The sequence below is a fragment of the Notolepis coatsorum genome (genome assembly GCF_963971535.1).
Source record: "Notolepis coatsorum genome assembly, chromosome: 8".
Taxonomy (NCBI): domain Eukaryota; kingdom Metazoa; phylum Chordata; class Actinopteri; order Aulopiformes; family Paralepididae; genus Notolepis; species Notolepis coatsorum.
This window is the reverse complement of record NC_140172.1, coordinates 132,884,052-132,901,879: the sequence shown is the minus strand read 5'-3', so window position 1 is coordinate 132,901,879 and position 17,828 is coordinate 132,884,052. Positions and strand designations below refer to the sequence as shown.

At 45.8% G+C, this 17,828-nt stretch overlaps 1 protein-coding gene across 1 annotated transcript in view; it reads right to left on the bottom strand.

Annotated features, from left to right (window-relative positions):
- Positions 1 to 17,828, bottom strand: part of chrdl2 (chordin-like 2) — a 43,023-nt gene that overhangs the window by 19,017 nt on the left and 6,178 nt on the right. The window contains exons 5-7 of the mRNA XM_084319813.1: positions 16,089 to 16,182; positions 14,282 to 14,343; positions 12,453 to 12,729 (exon numbers count right to left, since the gene is read on the bottom strand). Coding sequence (XP_084175939.1) covers positions 12,453 to 12,729; positions 14,282 to 14,343; positions 16,089 to 16,182 — 433 coding nt within the window. The remainder of the gene's footprint in view (positions 1 to 12,452; positions 12,730 to 14,281; positions 14,344 to 16,088; positions 16,183 to 17,828) is intronic.

Below are 17,828 nucleotides of genomic sequence, written 5' to 3'. Positions count from 1 at the left end.
CAGGTTTGCTGGAAGCGCCGCACTGCTTCTCTCCCTTGCAGTATCCAATAACGACGTCTGATCTCCGCGAAGACTCTCTCTGCCCCTGCGTGGTGCACATCCTCGTCGTATTTCTTTATGATCAGCTCTGTGACCTTGTGTCGGCTGTTCAAGACTATTGGGTACTTGACGTCATCCGGTAAGTCTGGGGCTCTCCGCAGACGACCACCCACTCTGAGACTATGGGCGTCGCTCTCGGGGGCTAGGTGGAGCAGTCTGCTGTCTGATGGGACGGGCTTTGCTCCCTGTAGACAGTCTAGCTCATCGGGGAACGAGTCTCTCTGGGCTCGTTGTAGTAGAAGAAGTTCTGCTTCTTCGTAGTCAGCTGCTGAAATGTCAGTCGTGGGCTGAACCTCTGGGTGGTGCCACAGAAATGTCTTTAGCTGCGCACTCTGTAGGGTGAGGCAATCGTCTATGTCGGGGTCTGTGGAGACGAGTGTGTTCAATCCACAGAACATAGGTTTCTTGTTTTCGGCCTCCTCTTTACTCGCCTCCCGTGGGGTGGGTGTAGGCCACTCTTCTTCGGGGAGCTTGAGAAACTCTGGTCCGTCACTGTAGAGGTTGTGACGGGTGAGGTCATCCAGGGACATTCCCCGGGTGATGACGTCAGCTGGGTTGTGTTTGGTGTCCACATACCTCCAGCTCGCTACTTCTGTTAACTCTTGAATCTCGGTGACTCTGACTCCCACGAAGACCTTGTATCTGCACGAATCAGACCGGATCCATGCGAGTACTGTCGTGGAGTCTGACCACAAGATTGTTCTTTGCACCGGGATGGTGAGTTCACGTTGGATTAACGTGGCGAGCTGCGCTCCTGCTAGGGCTGCGCAGAGCTCTAGACGCGGGATAGATTGTTGCTTTCGTGGGGCTATTCTTGAGCGAGCCAGGATGAAAGCAGTATGTATTTCTCCTCCCTCCTCTCGGGCACGCAAGTAGGCCACCGAACCGTAGGCTACTTCGGAGGCGTCGCTGAATACGTGCAGGTCCATCTTGCATGTCTCTGGCCTCACTGTGGGTGGGAAGTAGCTGCTGCGTATGTTAACACCTGGGAGTGAGCGGAGTTCCGTCTCCCACTCTCTCCATGTGGATGCAAGGTGTTCGGGTATGGGGTCGTCCCAGCCCTGGTCCTTGTCCCATAGCGCTCTTACAATCATCTTTGCCCTGGTGGTGTAAGGTAGAATACATCCCAACGGGTCATATTGTCTGGCGAGTGTTCTGTATACACTCCGTCTGGTGGTCGGTATTGCCGTCGACCTTCCCTGCTCCTTGGTCAGGGGTTTGTGTCTATAATGGAGCGAGTCTGTTTTGAAGCGCCAGACTAGTCCTAGTGTCATTTCTTGGGCTTCTCCTGGGATGGTCGCCATCCAGGTGTCGCTGCTCGCTGCCTTGTCCTCGGGGGAGAGGCTGCGCAATACTTGCGGGTCGCTGCTGGCCCACTGCCTGAGATCAAAGCCGCCTTTGATCAGGGAGGCGCGGAGCTTGAGTAGAAGAGCCTCGGCTTCTTCTGGCGTCGAGACGCTTTGTAAACAGTTGTCCACGTAGAAACTATTTGTCACACTTTGTCGGACCTCTTCATCTGCTGCTGGGTCCTCTGCGACGTGTTTTTGTAGTGCAAACGTAGCACAGCATGGGCTGCATGTGGTTCCGAAAGGAAGGACTTCCCATTGATAGATGGCTGGGTGCTCATCTCCGATCCTCTCTCTCCATAGGAACCGCAGCAGGGGCTTGTCCTCTGGGGGGAGGCTGCGCAATACTGGGGGGTCGCTGCTGGCCCGCTGCCGGAGATCAAAGCCGTCTTTGATCAGGGAGGCGCGGAGCAGCGCACGACGTCGCCAGTCAATTTTCTTTATGTGTCCCGCTGTGATTCGCTTGTTAATCTCAGCGCGGTACACCGTCTCTTGAGCGGGGTCTCTGGCTAGGCGCCGCTCTGTGTTCAATAGATACCGCTCCGTCGCTTCTTTTGTGGCGTGAAAGGTGGGCATTCCCTCTCGCCTCAGGAGTGGAGTTGCGTATCTCATCACTCCGTTGACTGTGACTCTCTTTGTCCCTTGCTCGAGGAGGGCTATAGCGTAAATATCTTCCTTAGAACGAATGTCTTTCTTTTCGTTCTTAAAGGGCATTGTCTCTAGTGTCCATAGCCTCTCGACATGCTGCAGGAGAGTGGTGTCTTCTTCTGTCGCTCTGGAGTGGAGGCAGCTAGTGGCTGCTGTTCGGTTAAGAGACTTGGCGAGGGGGCCTTGTAATGTCCATCCTAGGCGGGTCTCGACTGCTGCAGGACAACCTCTGGGTCCTGTATGGACCCGGTCTATCGGGACTATGAGGTCTGCATGGTCGGAGCCTATCAGCAGGGTCGGGGTGGCACCGTCTATGAGCGGGATAGGTAGTTGACGCAGGTGCACATATTTATCCATCAGCTTGGCGATGGGGTAGGTGTACTGCGATAGTCCTATTTCTTGGCTGGTGAAAGCATTAGTAATCCTATACCGTCTCTCTGGCTGCCCGCTTGCTGCGATAGTGAAGGAGACATTCTCGCCCTTTATCGTCTTTAGATCTCTTCTTATTGTCCGAATCGTCATCTGGTTTTCGCTCCCCCGCAGCCCCAGCTGGGCCGCAGCGGACGCGAGGAGAAGGGTCTTCTCTGACCCGTCATCAAGGACGGCGTAAGTGTCCATGACCTTATCTTGGTAACTCAGTGTTACGCGGACCACCTTTAAGAGCACCTGGGCGCCCCCGCTGCTAGCGGGGTCAATGTACATAACACTTGCCTTTGTGCTGCTGGATGGTGCATGCTTTCTTCTGTTACTGTTGTGTAGGACATCTAGGTGGGCTCCGTCACACCGACTACACCTCTTCTTTAGGCGGCACTCGGCTGCCATGTGACTGCGCGCACATCGGTAACAGCGCCTGTTGGACTTTATCCAGTGACTCACTTCTTCAGCGGTCATCTTCTTGAACAGGTCACATTGTGACAACCAGTGTTCCTTTTCGCAGTACGGGCACACCATCTTCCACTTCTCTTTCATCGAGGGGGTACTGTGGTTCTTGCTGCTCGGTACTGATTCTGATTGGTGCATGACAGTCACCAATCTTCGGCCATCGTTTGCTCTCCTAGGTCCCTCTCTGGAGCTTGGTGTGCTCCGCACGAACGTATCCAACCGTAGGCTGCTGACTTCTCTCGCCAGGAAGTCGGCTAGGTCTAGGAGGGATGGCTCGGGACCGTGAGGATCACGGTGGTCTCTTTGCCGCCTGAAGCGCTCCTGTCGGGCGGGCGGCAGCTTCTCTAAAATCCTCTCGACATTCGAGTTTGCGTATAGTTCGTGCATACCCTTTTCTCGTTGCGCCCCCAGCATCCCTACCAGGGATTGTACTTTGATAGACAGGTCGTCTAGTGAGCGATTGTCTGTTGCTGGGGGTAGGCGGTCAATATGCCTTATCTCTTGTATTACGTAATCCCATATACGTCCATATCTTTGGTCTAGTGCTGCTAGAGCCGCGGTGTATGGGGTCGTAGAGGTGGCATAAGCTAGCACTATGTTGTGCGCTCTGGGCACTTTCAGGTGCTTCAATAGGATAGCATACTTGTGGCGTTCATCAGCTACATCCACCATCATTGTCTCTAAGCACATCCGTAGCTCCGTGTACTGTGCTCGGTTCTCATGGGTGAAGTCTGGAAACGTCTGTGTGCCAATGTATGACGCCGTGGATGGCTGGCACATCGGTGAGCGTTGGAAGAGAGGCCTCCTAGGCGAGTCTCCTCTTACGCCTCTCGGTGGGCTGGTACCGGCAGGGTACCATGGCCCGCTGGTCCAGGTGCTATTCCTCGGGACTGGTCGTGCGTCATGCTCACCCGTGAATAGAGTCGGGGGTCTGTAGCGCAGAGCCGCGGGGGTATAGCCTGGGCTGTACTGGACCTCCTGGTCCTGTGGAGTACTGTGCTGCTGTCGGGCTTGACTCTCCTCCTCTCCCTCTTCTTCCTCTGTCAGGTCATCTAGATCCTGTAGTCGTCTATTTAGCCTCTCCGCGGTGTACGCCGTTCCTTCCTTGTAGCTGGGTCTCACTGGGACCGGTCGGGGAAGGAGTTCGGAGGGGGGTATAGGCTCTCTCTGGTGGTCGGGCTCAGGGTCGCTTAATCGGTTAGGGGAGGGTGCCCTTGACCCGTGTCTTGACGAGGCCCTGGAACCCCGTGTGGAGGGAGGGGGTGTTGCCCTGGCGATCAGCTGCTCCATTAGCTGCGCTTGTAATCGGTCGCGCTCGGCTTCGCGCTTGGTGAGAGCGATGTCGCGCTCTGCTTCTCTTTGGACACCGGCAGCGGCGCGCTGGGCTTCGGCGGCGGCGCGCTGGGCTTCGGCGTGGTCTCTTACCATATTCTCTTCCGTCTGAAGGCGTCTAATCTCTAGACGTATACGATCTTCGTCGCTCCGTTGCTGCGCTTGAATGCGTTCTCTTTCCATGGTAGAATGTTCGCGCTCACTAAGCGTCTGTGCTTGGAGCCGATCGCGCTCTGTGGAGGCTGCTAGGCTGGCGAGGAACGCCTGTGCCAGCATCTTGTCCGCCTCGCTGGGGGAAGACGCTGGTTGAGGTGATCCGCTCCTGGCAGTACTCGTTGGGGATGCGTTCTCCTGCGGGGAGTCCTGGAGCTCTATCTCCTCGGCGCTCTCCTCATCTTGTTCCGTGCAGAGTTCCATCTCTGGAGGGTTGTCTTCCTCCCGGAGCTCTCCGGGGACTACTTCTTCGGTCTTGGCGGGGGGTAAAGTCGTGTCAGTTCCCTCCTGGTCCCCACCGTGAGCTTGGTCAGTTACATTAGAACCCACTAGGGCCTCTGTGGTCGGGGTATCCTGGTTGATAGGGTCGGACATAATTTTACTTTCTACTTTTACCGCGTTTACCGTTTGTAGAAGGCTAGGTAGTATACTGGCAGCGTAATCCTCTAAGTACTGAGGTGGCTGCCGTCTACGCTGCGGGCGTTCTACTTTAGGAGGACCGTTTCGTGGAGTGTTCATCATAGGCCATTTCAATATTAATACCACTATATTAATATTACACTAATTACCATCCGGCTCGAAGGACCAATTTTAACTGAGGGGTACAATTCCCTGACTGTATTGATAAGTATGGTATCATTAAACCACTACCGCTTTATGTACTTTAACTACTGGCCATACAGTACACGATATCTAAATATGATGAACACTTTCCACAATGAAATCGGTTCCAGTCAAAGGTAATAATCAAATATTTAATGGAGCAAAAGGTACATAGAATATTTATCTTACATTTATCATTTGAATGCACTTGTAAGGCAAATGAGTACTCGTAGGCAAATCAACACTGAATGTCCAATCTCTGGTTACGCAGGAAGCAAGTATACAACCTGGCTCTTAGGGAATTATATCTATGGTACACTTAATGATATAGCGGGATATTCTGGAGGGGGTCCTCCCGGTTGTAAGCCGGTAGGGGGGGTAGGAGAGCCGTCGGTAGTAGACCGTCTGGTCAACGATATCTATGGAGACTTCAAGTACAGAAGACAGTGCAATAGACTCTTGATCCGTAGATGAATACACCTTGGTTCTCTTGTAGGCTGTAGCTCCACAATGAAGAAGAAGCTAGGCGACCTCAGTCTCTCTGAGCGCCGACTCAACTTGACTCCTCTCGGGGGTAAATCCAACACTCACAGGCGTCGGCGATTATCCGCTCCACAAATCACAGTACCAAAGCAAATATATATTCCAGCCGCATAGGGCTCAGCAGTCGTCGGGTAGGTAATCCAGTGTACATGTCCCTCGGTCCTCGCCTAGATCTCCTCGGATGAAAGCGCCATGTGGTCGGCCCAACCTGGATAAGACTCTAGATAACACGAGGAAGCGTTGGAGATGCTGGTCACTTTAGAACTCTAACCACACGATGCACCATACACGATAGACTATTATTACTTGATAGAAATACGTCGCACTCGACGGTACAGTGCCAAACTCTGACAATTCAGTTATTAATTTGCACGAGGTCTCAATGCTATTCTAAGGCCAAACAGGCCATACTTCACCGCACGTCGTATCGTGGGTGAGGCTTCACGTTCTGTTACTAAGTTGGGAAGAAGGGTAAGGGATTTCTACATTTACTTGCGCCATATTTATATGCACGGTGAACAAATAGTGCCACTCTCATTTCGGTAGCCGTATCCCTGAGCGGAGCCGGGGCTAGTACGGACATGTCTCGTCTGTACCTTTGAACTTGACGCCAGGGGCTGGTCCCCTGGCGCCTGGTCCTTTGTCCAATAAGAGAATGAACTATTATGGGCTATAGTAGGCTAAAGGGATATTCCGTGCATATGTACAAGGAATATACAAGGGATATCAAACGACATACAAATACTATTCAATATATATCCATAAATAAATATATATACTCGGTTTAATCTGATCCTTCGTAACAATGGGGTTAGGGCATACTAGGAGGAGAGAGCGGCAGGAGAGAGGGAAAGGCAGGTAAGATGCATCCTGTTAATAGGAAGCAGAGAGGGACCTGTGGGAAGTCGGAAAAGAGGAGGGTCAGAAGTCCACGCCCAATAGGGGGGGACGTTAGCTTTATATGTGGGGTCTGGGGATATTTGTGTTTTTTCTCTTTTTTTATTTACTATTACAGGACACTTCGGCTGTAACACCACATCACAAAACATGGAGGAGAGGGGGGAGGGGGGCAAGAAGAGAGTGGGCAACATAGGACATAGGGATGAGTAGGAACGAAATAAAATATATGAGCTGGAACGTGAGGGGAATGAGCCACATTATTAAGCTAAAACAGATTCTAGGGAAGATAAAAAGATCAGGAGCGAAAAAAATTTATTTACAGGAAACACACAGCACCGGGGAAGATGTCAGGAGAATTGAGAATAGATGGCAAGGACAGGTCTACTCGGCCCCATTCAACTCACAAGCTAGAGGAGTGATGATACTGATAGACAAGTCGATACCATTTACTTTAAGAAATAAAATTGTAGACCCGGGAGGGAGATTTATAATATTAAGCGGTCCTATAGTCTCCATGCAGGTGAACCTAGTAAATATATATGGACCAAACTATGATGACCCGCTGTTTTTTCAAGAACTGCTTATGAAAATGGCGACTCTCACGGGCCAGTTCATCATGGGGGGAGACTTTAACTGCGTGAGGAGCAGTGATGCCAGTAACGCGTTACTAAGTAACGCGTTATTGTAATCTGATTACTTTTCCCTGAAAATAGTAATCTAACGCGTTAATCTTTAAAAGCCAGTAATCTGATTGCAGTTACTTGTCCAAGTGGCTGTGCATTACTATTTCGTTACTATCTCATTATAAATTCATAATGCAGGCGGAATGCAGTATTTTATTTCGTTTTCGACAGTCAAAAATACATTTTGAGCTGTTTTTCTTTTGGGAGTGACGTGGTGTGGCAGTGAAAGGGTTAAATACAAGAATGTGTCCCGCGGCGTGACTGGTCCCTCTGTCTTTGAGTGACTCTGCTTTGGTCCAATCACATTCCCCATCCACAGTCTGCGAATCAGAGGCAGAGTAGGGCGGGTCTTCACAGCACGTCATGTGACATATGCGCCAATCGTGTGACAGCAGGGCTCCGTCGTCGGAGAATTCCACCCCAAAACGCTTGGCAAAATTAAAAGTGAAACCGCAAGATGAATTTTGCGGTTTCTGTTCAGAATTCCACCCCAAAACGCTTGTCTAAACGTAGCCTCAGTCACTACTTCACGGCGGAGGAAACAAAATACTGTCTACCGCTAAAAACAGCACATCCAATTGCATTGAAAGCATCTGGAATCACAACACTAGCCGACGCTTCGACTAGGTACAGGAGGGTTGATGGTGGCAGAGCAAAAGCTCTTATTTGCCAGATTTACAGTTAATTTACATGTTAAAGAGAGACTGATTGTATGTTTATAGAGAGACATTTATAAAAACAATTTAATAGTTACAGTTGATATAATTGAATAGTTCAGCCTGCATTTGTTAGATGTGATACACTGGTTTTGTAAAACCACTGGCTGGCTGCTCTAATGCTGTGAGCATCATAGACTGTTGCTTTACCATACTTGATGGTACAGAAGCTGAAGCACTAGTTTAACAATTTACGTTATGTGCAGAGAAACAAGTTAAAAACAATTTATGCACTTTCAATAAAGCGTTTAAAAAAAAACTGTTGGGGGAACGACGACGACTTCGTAACCTAGTTACTTTCAAAGTAACTAAGTTACTCTGATAATCAAGTAATCAGTAAAGTAACTTAGATTACTTTTTAAAGGAGTAATCAGTAATCAGTAATCAGATTACTTTTACAAGTAATCTGTGGCATCACTGGTGAGGAGACCGGAAATAGATAAGTCAGGGGGAGGGGATACCTCCCACGGAAGAACAAGGAAAGTAATGGATACGTTTATGAGAGACCTCGACTTGGTGGAGATATGGAGAAAACTAAATCCAGGCAAGAGGGAATATTCGTGCGCTTCTAAATTACTAAGTAGGCCAACGTTCTCTAGAATAGACTATTTTCTAGTTTCGACGAGCTTGATATCTAAATTTACAGGAAGTGAATATGACAGTAGATTACTGTCTGACCATTCTCCAATGACGTTAAGTATGAACATGCCGAAAATAGCGAAGGCACCCCCTAGATTTAGACTCCAAACCACATGGCTCAACAACCCGAAATGTATGACTTTTATAGGTGAAAAAATAGACATGTACTTCTCCATAAATACAGACCAGACAAGTGCAATGGTGAGATGGGAGGCATTTAAGGCATATATAAGGGGAGAAATGATAAGCTATACTAAGCATAAATCTAAGGAACATTATAAACAAATGGAGGACATAGAAAGACAGGTGAAAGAAGTGGAAAAACAGCTATATAGAGGAGAAGACCCAGCAAAACAGAGGGAACTGCGGGTATTAAAGGCCCAGTACAAACATCTGTCCACTACAAAGATAACATCGGACTTACAGTGGCTAAAACAGTCATACTACGACCAAGGGGAAAAAGCAGGCAAGATACTGGCATGGAGAATTAGAAAGGCACAAACGGAAAGGATGATAAATACGATCAAATTGGGGAATGGGGTGGAAACGAATGACCCAATAGAAATAAATAACGCCTTTAAAGAATATTATGAAAAATTATATAAATCAGAATACCCAAAGGACACAGAACAACAAAATGAGTTCCTGGACAAGTTAGAATTCCCAAAAATAACGGAGGAGGAACAGAAACAGTTTGACCAAGAGCTAACAATAGGAGAATTAAACGAGGCGCTTACGGTTATGAATAGCGGGAAGGTGGCGGGCCCAGATGGGATACCAACAGAAATATACAAGAGATTCGCAGGGAAACTGCTACCCCACCTACTGGAAATGTTCAATGAAGCATATGAGGAGGGGACTTTGCCTCCATCCTTAAGATCGGCGATGATTTCGGTACTTAGGAAACCGGGAAAGCCACCCTCAGACACAACTTCATATCGTCCTGTGTCCCTCATGTCCTGTGATACGAAGATTTTATGTAAGGCGCTAGCTAGACGCATAGAGAAGTCGATTCCACATCTGATCAAAAATGACCAGAACGGATTTGTATTGGGAAGACAGGGATTTCATAACATTAGGAGATTACTAAATGTTCTTCACACTAAGAAAAACGAAAAAGACCACGCAGTTCTGTCATTAGACGCCGAAAAGGCATTTGACAGGATTGAGTGGGGATATCTGTTTGAAACACTTAAAAGGTTCGGGTTTGGGGAAGGATATATAAAATGGATCAGGATTCTATACACAGACCCAATGGTCGAAATAACTACAAACAACCAAATATCGACACCGTTTAAACTACAGAGATCTACCAGACAGGGGTGTCCGATTTCTCCGTTGCTATTTCTGTTCGCAATCGAACCATTAGCGATGACGATTAGACAGGACCCGGGAATCACGGGGAGGAGAATAGGGGGTATGGAGCATCGCCTATCGCTTTTCGCGGACGATATAATACTATACTTAACTAAATTGGATACCTCAATTAGAAATGCAAACGAAATACTGGAGAAATTTGGAGTATTTTCAGGATATAAGACGAATCAAAATAAAAGCGCACTTATGTTACTGAATGAGAGAGAAAGGGAGAAAACACCGGTGCACACGCAGTTTGCGAGCTCCCCCAAGGGGTTTACATATTTGGGGATAAAGATAACCCCGGAGATTAAAGACTTAGTACAGAGTAATTACGATCGAATAATGACAGATGTAGAAAATAGGCTTGAAAGATGGAGCAAATTACCAATATCAATGATAGGCAGAGTGAATGTTATTAAAATGACTATATTGCCTAAATTCCTATACCTATTCCAATCAATCCCAATGCCCTTGCCTGAAACCTTCTTTCGGAGATTGAAAACGATGTTCACACGTTTTATATGGAACAATAAAAAACCCAGGGTTAGACTGACACTCCTTTACCTCCCGTATGACAGAGGAGGGCTTAGACTTCCAGATATGAGGCTTTATTACTGGGCGGCACAGCTCAGGACAGCAATGTTTTACTTTCAACAGACAGATATACCGGCTTGGATGGAGATAGAAAAAGAGGAGACAAAGATAACACTAGACGCATATATGTATTCACGACAGAGTAACTTGTTGATAAAAAGTACAAAGAACCCGTTCCTCAAAAATACAGTAAGGATCTGGCACAAGGCGCACTTACACTTAGGTAGAAGAGATAAATTATCGGGGTATACACCAATCTGGGGGAATGAGGAATTTAAACCGGGAAGGAATGATAGGGGATTCAAAAATTGGGCAGAAAGGGGTTTGGGTAAGATTAAAGACTTATACAAAGAGGGGGAATTGATGACCTTCGAACAGATAGTAAGCACATTTGAAATCCCAAGATCACATAGATTTAAATACTTTCAAATCAGGAGCTACGTAGTCTCAAAGAACAGGGGCACAGAGGAACCACCCACATCCATAATAGAAAGACTTACTAGGAACAATATGGTGGGAAGAGGACAATTATCCAAGTTTTATGATGTGTTGTTATCAGGATCGGATGAGAGCTCTTTGAGCAGTTTGCGGGCATGGGAGAGGGACATGGGGGTAGAAATAGCAGAAGAGGACTGGGAACAAGCATGTGAGATGTCACAGACACTTTCAATCAATACCAGATGTAAACTCCTACAATATAAGTGGATACACAGAGTATATATGACACCAGAGAAATTACACAAGTTTTACCCCGTGATCCCGGATGAATGTACTAGGTGTGGGGTAGAGATAGGGACCCTATACCACTGTATATGGGAATGTGAGAAGATACAGGAGTATTGGAAGGAGATATTGGAACTCATATCGGAGATGACAGAGATAGAAATCCCGACCGATCCTAAGTTATGTATACTACACTTATACCCGGAGAAGTTCCCAGCTTATATTAGAAAGAGGAAATTGATAAATTTTTGTTTGCTACAGGCCAAGAGAGTGATAGCTCTAAACTGGAAGGAGATACAGAGACCAGGGGCTAAACAATGGTTAAAGGAAGTGTCAGAAAACTTAGCAATGGAGAAACTAACATACATACAGAAGGGAAAAACAGAACAATTTAAAAGGACTTGGTCATCGTTTATACATTTCCTGGAAAGGGTAAGAATCTAAAGGAGAGAGATAGGAAACATGTAAGGTAAGGGAAAAGAAAGGAAAGGGAAAATGGGAGGAAGGTTTAGGGGAAAAAAGAGAAGGAAAAAAAGAGAAAAAAAAGAAAGGTGGATGGAGGTAGAGAAGCCGAAGAACAGTTGTTTATTTTTATCTTTATTTTATTTTTTTATTTTATTTTATGTATTTGATTCGTTTGTCTTTTATGGTATTTTTATTTTTTATTTTTGTGCTGATATTTCCGTGGTTTCTGGTAGGTAATTTAAAGGAGAGCTATTGGGATGTTTCTTATATATAATATATATATATAAATAAATAAATAAAATAAGAGGATCATTGTTCTATATTTCTAACCAGGTACTGAAAAGCAACATGGTTCTATCTCAGGATCTTGGGACACTTTAAGGCTGGGCTCCCACCACTGTGTGGACGGGTGCCAAAGGCCACACAGGCTGCCACTTAGGCGGGTGAGAAATCTCGGACATTGAGAGTTGGATACGTGGATACTGTTGATGTGAATCCATAGAGCTGGGGAAAGGTACTGGACACTGAGGAATGCCGTTTATAGGATACAAACAGGACACTGAGAAAACGCGACCGACGGCCTGCCAAACATACTGGCGCCATCTTGTGTGTCCCTTGGGTCTCTGGTGTCTCCTCTGCAGTGAGAACAGAGAGACGGCTCACCTCGCTGGTGTCTCCTCTGCAGTGAGAACAGAGAGACGGCTCACCTCGCTGGTGTCTCCTCTGCAGCAGGATCTTCACGGTGGTCTCCGCGGCTCCGCGCAGGTTGAGGTGGCTCAGGTTGGGAGCCCCGCGCAGGTTGAGGTGGCTCAGGTTGGGAGCCCTGCGCAGGTTGAGGTGGCTCAGGTTGGGAGCTCCGCGCAGGTTGAGGTGGCTCAGGTTGGGAGCTCCGCGCAGGTTGAGGTGGCTCAGGTTGGGAGCCCCGCGCACCGCGGAGGACCGTCCTCTCAGCAGCTCTCCAGCACATTGATCTACAGAATGTCTCTTCAGACAAACAACAGCAGTCTTAATGTGACTGATTCACAGACCACAGTGTGGTGATAATGGTGTGGTGATGATAATGGTGTGGTGATGATAATGGTGTGGTGATGATAATGGTGATGATAATGGTGTGGTGATGATAATGGTGTGGTGATAATAATGGTGTGGTGGTGATGATAATGGTGTGGTGATGATAATGGTGTGGTGATAATAATGGTGTGGTGATGATAATGGTGTGGTGATAATAATGGTGTGGTGATGATAATGGTGTGGTGATGATAATGGTGTGGTGATAATAATGGTGTGGTGATAATAATGGTGTGGTGATGATAATGGTGTGGTGATGATAATGGTGTGGTGATGATAATGGTGTGGTGATAATAATGGTGTGGTGATAATGGCGTGGTGATAATAATGGCGTGGTGATAATAATGGTGTGGTGATAATAGTGGTGTGGTGATAATAATGGTGTGATAATAATGGTGTGGTGATAATGGTGTGGTGATAATAATGGTGTGGTGATGATAATGGTGTGGTGATAATGGTGTGGTGATGATAATGGTGTGGTGATAATAATGGTGTGGTGATAATAATGGTGTGGTTATAATGGTGTGGTGATAATAATGGTGTGATAATAATGGTGTGGTGATGATAATGGTGTGATAATAATGGTGTGGTGATAATAATGGTGTGATGATAATGGTGTGGTGATAATAATGGTGTGATAATAATGGTGTGGTGATGATAATGGTGTGGTGATAATAATGGTGTGGTTATAATGGTGTGGTGATAATAATGGTGTGATAATAATGGTGTGGTTATAATGGTGTGGTGATAATAATGGTGTGATAATAATGGTGTGGTGATGATAATGGTGTGATAATAATGGTGTGGTGATAATAATGGTGTGATGATAATGGTGTGGTGATAATAATGGTGTGATAATAATGGTGTGGTGATGATAATGGTGTGGTGATAATAATGGTGTGGTGATAATGGTGATAATGGTGTGGTGATGATAATGGTGTGGTGATAATGGTGATAATGGTGTGGTGATAATGGTGTGCTGATAATAATGGTGTGGTGATAATGGTGATAATGGTGTGGTGATGATAATGGTGTGGTGATAATGGTGATAATGGTGATAATGGTGTGGTGATAATGGTGATAATGGTGTGATGATGATAATGGTGTGGTGATAATGGTGATAATGGTGTGGTGATAATGGTGATAATGGTGATAATGGTGTGGTGATGATAATGGTGTGGTGATAATGGTGATAATGGTGGTAATGGTGATAATGGTGTGGTGATAATGGTGTGGTGATAATAATGGTGTGGTGATAATGGTGTGGTGATAATAATGGTGTGGGGATAATGGTGATAATGGTGTGGTGATAATGGTGATAATTGTGTGGTGATAATGGTGATAATGGTGTGGTGATAATGGTGATAATGGTGTGGTGATAATGGTGATAATGGTGTGGTGATAATGGTGTGGTGATGATAATGGTGTGGTGATAATGGTGATAATGGTGATGATTGGTGATTCTCACAACGCCTCGGTTCAGCTGCAGGGTTCCGTCTTCAGTCGACGACGAGCCGCTGATGCCGTCATCTAACAGAGAGACAAACACCACGAGGCAGGATGAGACTCCGGCCTGGTAGGAATAGGTACAGTTTCAGACATGAAATTATATTATTATTACAGTTTAATACAGTGACAGGCTATTTACTTATTGACGGCTCTACTCTAGCAGCATCAAACCCAGCGCAGTCCTCTGACCCAAACCCACCTGGACTTTTATTCATGGGTTGGACCTCAAGCTGATGTCTTGTAGCGCCTTGTTCATAAAGCTAACATACTGGTTCATAACTCTAACATACTGGTTCATAATGCTAACATACTTTATTGAGGTCTCAGAGGGTCTATTTTAATGGTACTTTGTCAGGCAGTAGAGGGTTAGACTGCGGTGTCCCACAGGGGAGTTGCCTGGGGCCCCTCTTATTCTCTATTTTTACGAATTATATGCCTTTTTCTATTGAACAGGCTAGTCTGACTTTATATGCTGATGATTCAACCCTTTATTATGCTGCAGCTACAGACACCAAGCTTAATCAGGTTTTGGCCAGTGAATTGGATATTTTATATGACTGGATAAAAACAAATAAGCTGGTACTTAACATTCCTAAAACTGTTTGTATGCTTTTTGGGACCAATCAGCGATTGGCACGTAATCCTACATTGGTTCTACAAATGCAGGTCAACCTATACAGCAGGTTGAAAAGACTAAGCTTCTAGGCCTTTGGCTTGATAGTTCTTTATCATGGTCTGATCACATCAACAAAACTGTTTTTAAAATGGGTAGAGCTGTTGCTACTGCCAGGAAATGTGCACCATTTGTTTGTGCTTTGGTTTTGTGCCACTTGGATTACTGTTCTGTAGTGTGGGCTTCTGCTTCAAAACATGTGAGCGGCATGTCCGCAGTCGTTTGAGGTTTCATAGGCGTACCAATTTCCTACATTTCTCGTGCCAGTTTACTACATTTCCCACAATCCTGTTTACACTTTCTGTCGTGGCGTCGTCTACCGATGTCAAAATAAAGAGTCTACTTTATAGATTTTGAAATAAAACTGGCAGTTTCTTCAGATGATAAAAAAAATTAAAACCGACTAGTGATAGTAAAAATCTATTTTGCGTCATCTACCTGCCAAAGTCTTACGGGACCAATCCTACCCATAGAACCATGATCCTGCCCTACTCTCTCTTGGCACGGAGTGAGTGTTCAGAGTAAAATGCAGATCGGTGTCACATTTGTCAACCAACACGCAGAGCAGCCTTTTGTGTGACAGCAGTGAGCGACGCGGACATCCGCGTAGTTAGATCCTCTGTTGGAGCCTTGAAGCTCTGAACTCTAACCCTAACCCTTCCCTCTCGAGCGTCACCTCTGAACCCTAACCCTTCCCTCTCGAACATCACCTCTGAACCCTAACCCTTCCCCTCTCGAACGTCACCTCTGAACCCTAACCCTTCCCTCTCGAGCGTCACCTCTGAACCCTAACCCTTCCCTCTCGAGCGTCACCTCTGAACCCTAACCCTTCCCTCTCGAACGTCACCTCTGAACCCTAACCCTTCCCTCTCGAACGTCACCTCTGAACCCTAACCCTTCCCTCTCGAACGTCACCTCTGAACCCTAACCCTTCCCTCTCGAACGTCACCTCTGAACCCTAACCCTTCCCTCTCGAGCATCACGATTCCAACTGCTCAATAAAGACAGAGATAACAATGACGGCACAGGAAGGGGATCTCCCGCACACCGCTTCAGACAAAGAGGAAGAATATGAATGAATTTTGAACAAAACCTTTGCACATCAAGCAGCAGGTGTCCGGCACCGGGACCGGTGTGGAGCAGGTGAGCGGTTGGCACGTTTTCAAAGCACAGAAGATGTTCCCGTTCTGAAAGCAGGACGACACAGAAACGTGTTAGTCTTTATTCCGTCAGCTGGACTGCATCCAGACATATGATTGATTGATTGATTGATTGAAAACTTTATTAACAGATTGCAGAATGGGTACAATACAGTACAGCTCAATACACACAATTGTTCCTGTTAAGCTGTAAGGTCCCCTTAGAAGGGGACCCTGCTTTTCTTTCGATCAATCGATCAATAGAGACCGTATTAGATCCCCATGTGGGGTATCATTGGAAAGCCACACTCATTGGCAAAAAATTTGGTCCAAAAATCTTCGAGATCGCCAAATGTGTGACGGAGCGAGAGCCCCGGGAGTCGGGGGTGGTAATGTGTACTTTGGGGCACGCCACACATATCAGCATGTAACTCGAGAACCGCTGAACGGATTTTATCACCTGAAAGGACAACCAACAGGCAACAAATAGGGCTTTAATTCTATCTATATATTGTATTAAAATAAATGCACACCCGAGCCGCTAGAGGTCGGCAAAGTGGCACGTCGTGAATCGTCCTCAAGAGGGCCCACATGTTAAGAGGTAATGTTCTGTTTTTTTTTCAAATGTATCCAAGAGTAAAGACCTTAACCCTATCAAAACAGCAGTCAAAATGTATATTTTCATTTTTACCGATGTTTTATACGATTTACCGAAAATAAGAATTTATCGAAAAAATGCTAATTATATCTCTTTTATCGTAAAACCGCAAGGAAAGAGGAGCCTTTTCCCTATCCATAGATGTAGGATTTGGCCATAATAAGGTCAAGGTCAAGTTCAAGGTCAAATATGAATTTATAATTAAAATGGATTACAATTTATAATTGTATCTACAAATCCTTCTGTTTAATCATCTTCCCTTTATTCCTTTGCTTAGATTTTTTTTGTACACTTGATCTCAAAAAGGTGCTGAATGAGCTCATGGAGCGAAATCTCTTGCGGCACAATTGTAACATGGTGTTATTCACAGGCACAGATGCAAATTACAATCATAATTTATATTCTCCTTTTTTTATTACAAGTTACTAAAGCCTAGTAACAGACACAATATTTCTGACACTGTGAATACATACCCCCAGGTCCCTAGATGTTCCTAGATACCAAGAACATGCAAATTGACCTTGTAGAAGTGGAGCAATCTTCCATTTACTTAGGCATGTACCTTTAGACAACATTTCTGAAAATAGGGCTACAGCTTAACAGGTTAAGGGTATGCAGACCAGAGAAACACTTTTGTCTTGTTTATATCAGGGTCCCCCATTTTCAATTAATCATAACATATATGACATACAGATAGGCAGTACTGTTACATCTAGACATTTATGACATACCAGATCTACAAATATACAGTACTGTTTATGAGTACAAAGAGTCTAAACAGAGAGTATATACATATATATGATGCAGACAGACATGTAGTTACTGAACAGCTGCTCTAGAATCAGACAGACATGTAGTTACTGAACAGCTGCTCTAGACTCAGGCAGACATGTAGTTACTGAACAGCTAGACTCAGACAGACATGTAGTTACTGAACAGCTGCACATGACTCGGATAGACAAATAAGGACAAATATAAAAAGTCGATGTATATCTATCTGTTAAAGGGGCAAAATTATGGAATAGCTTTGACAAAG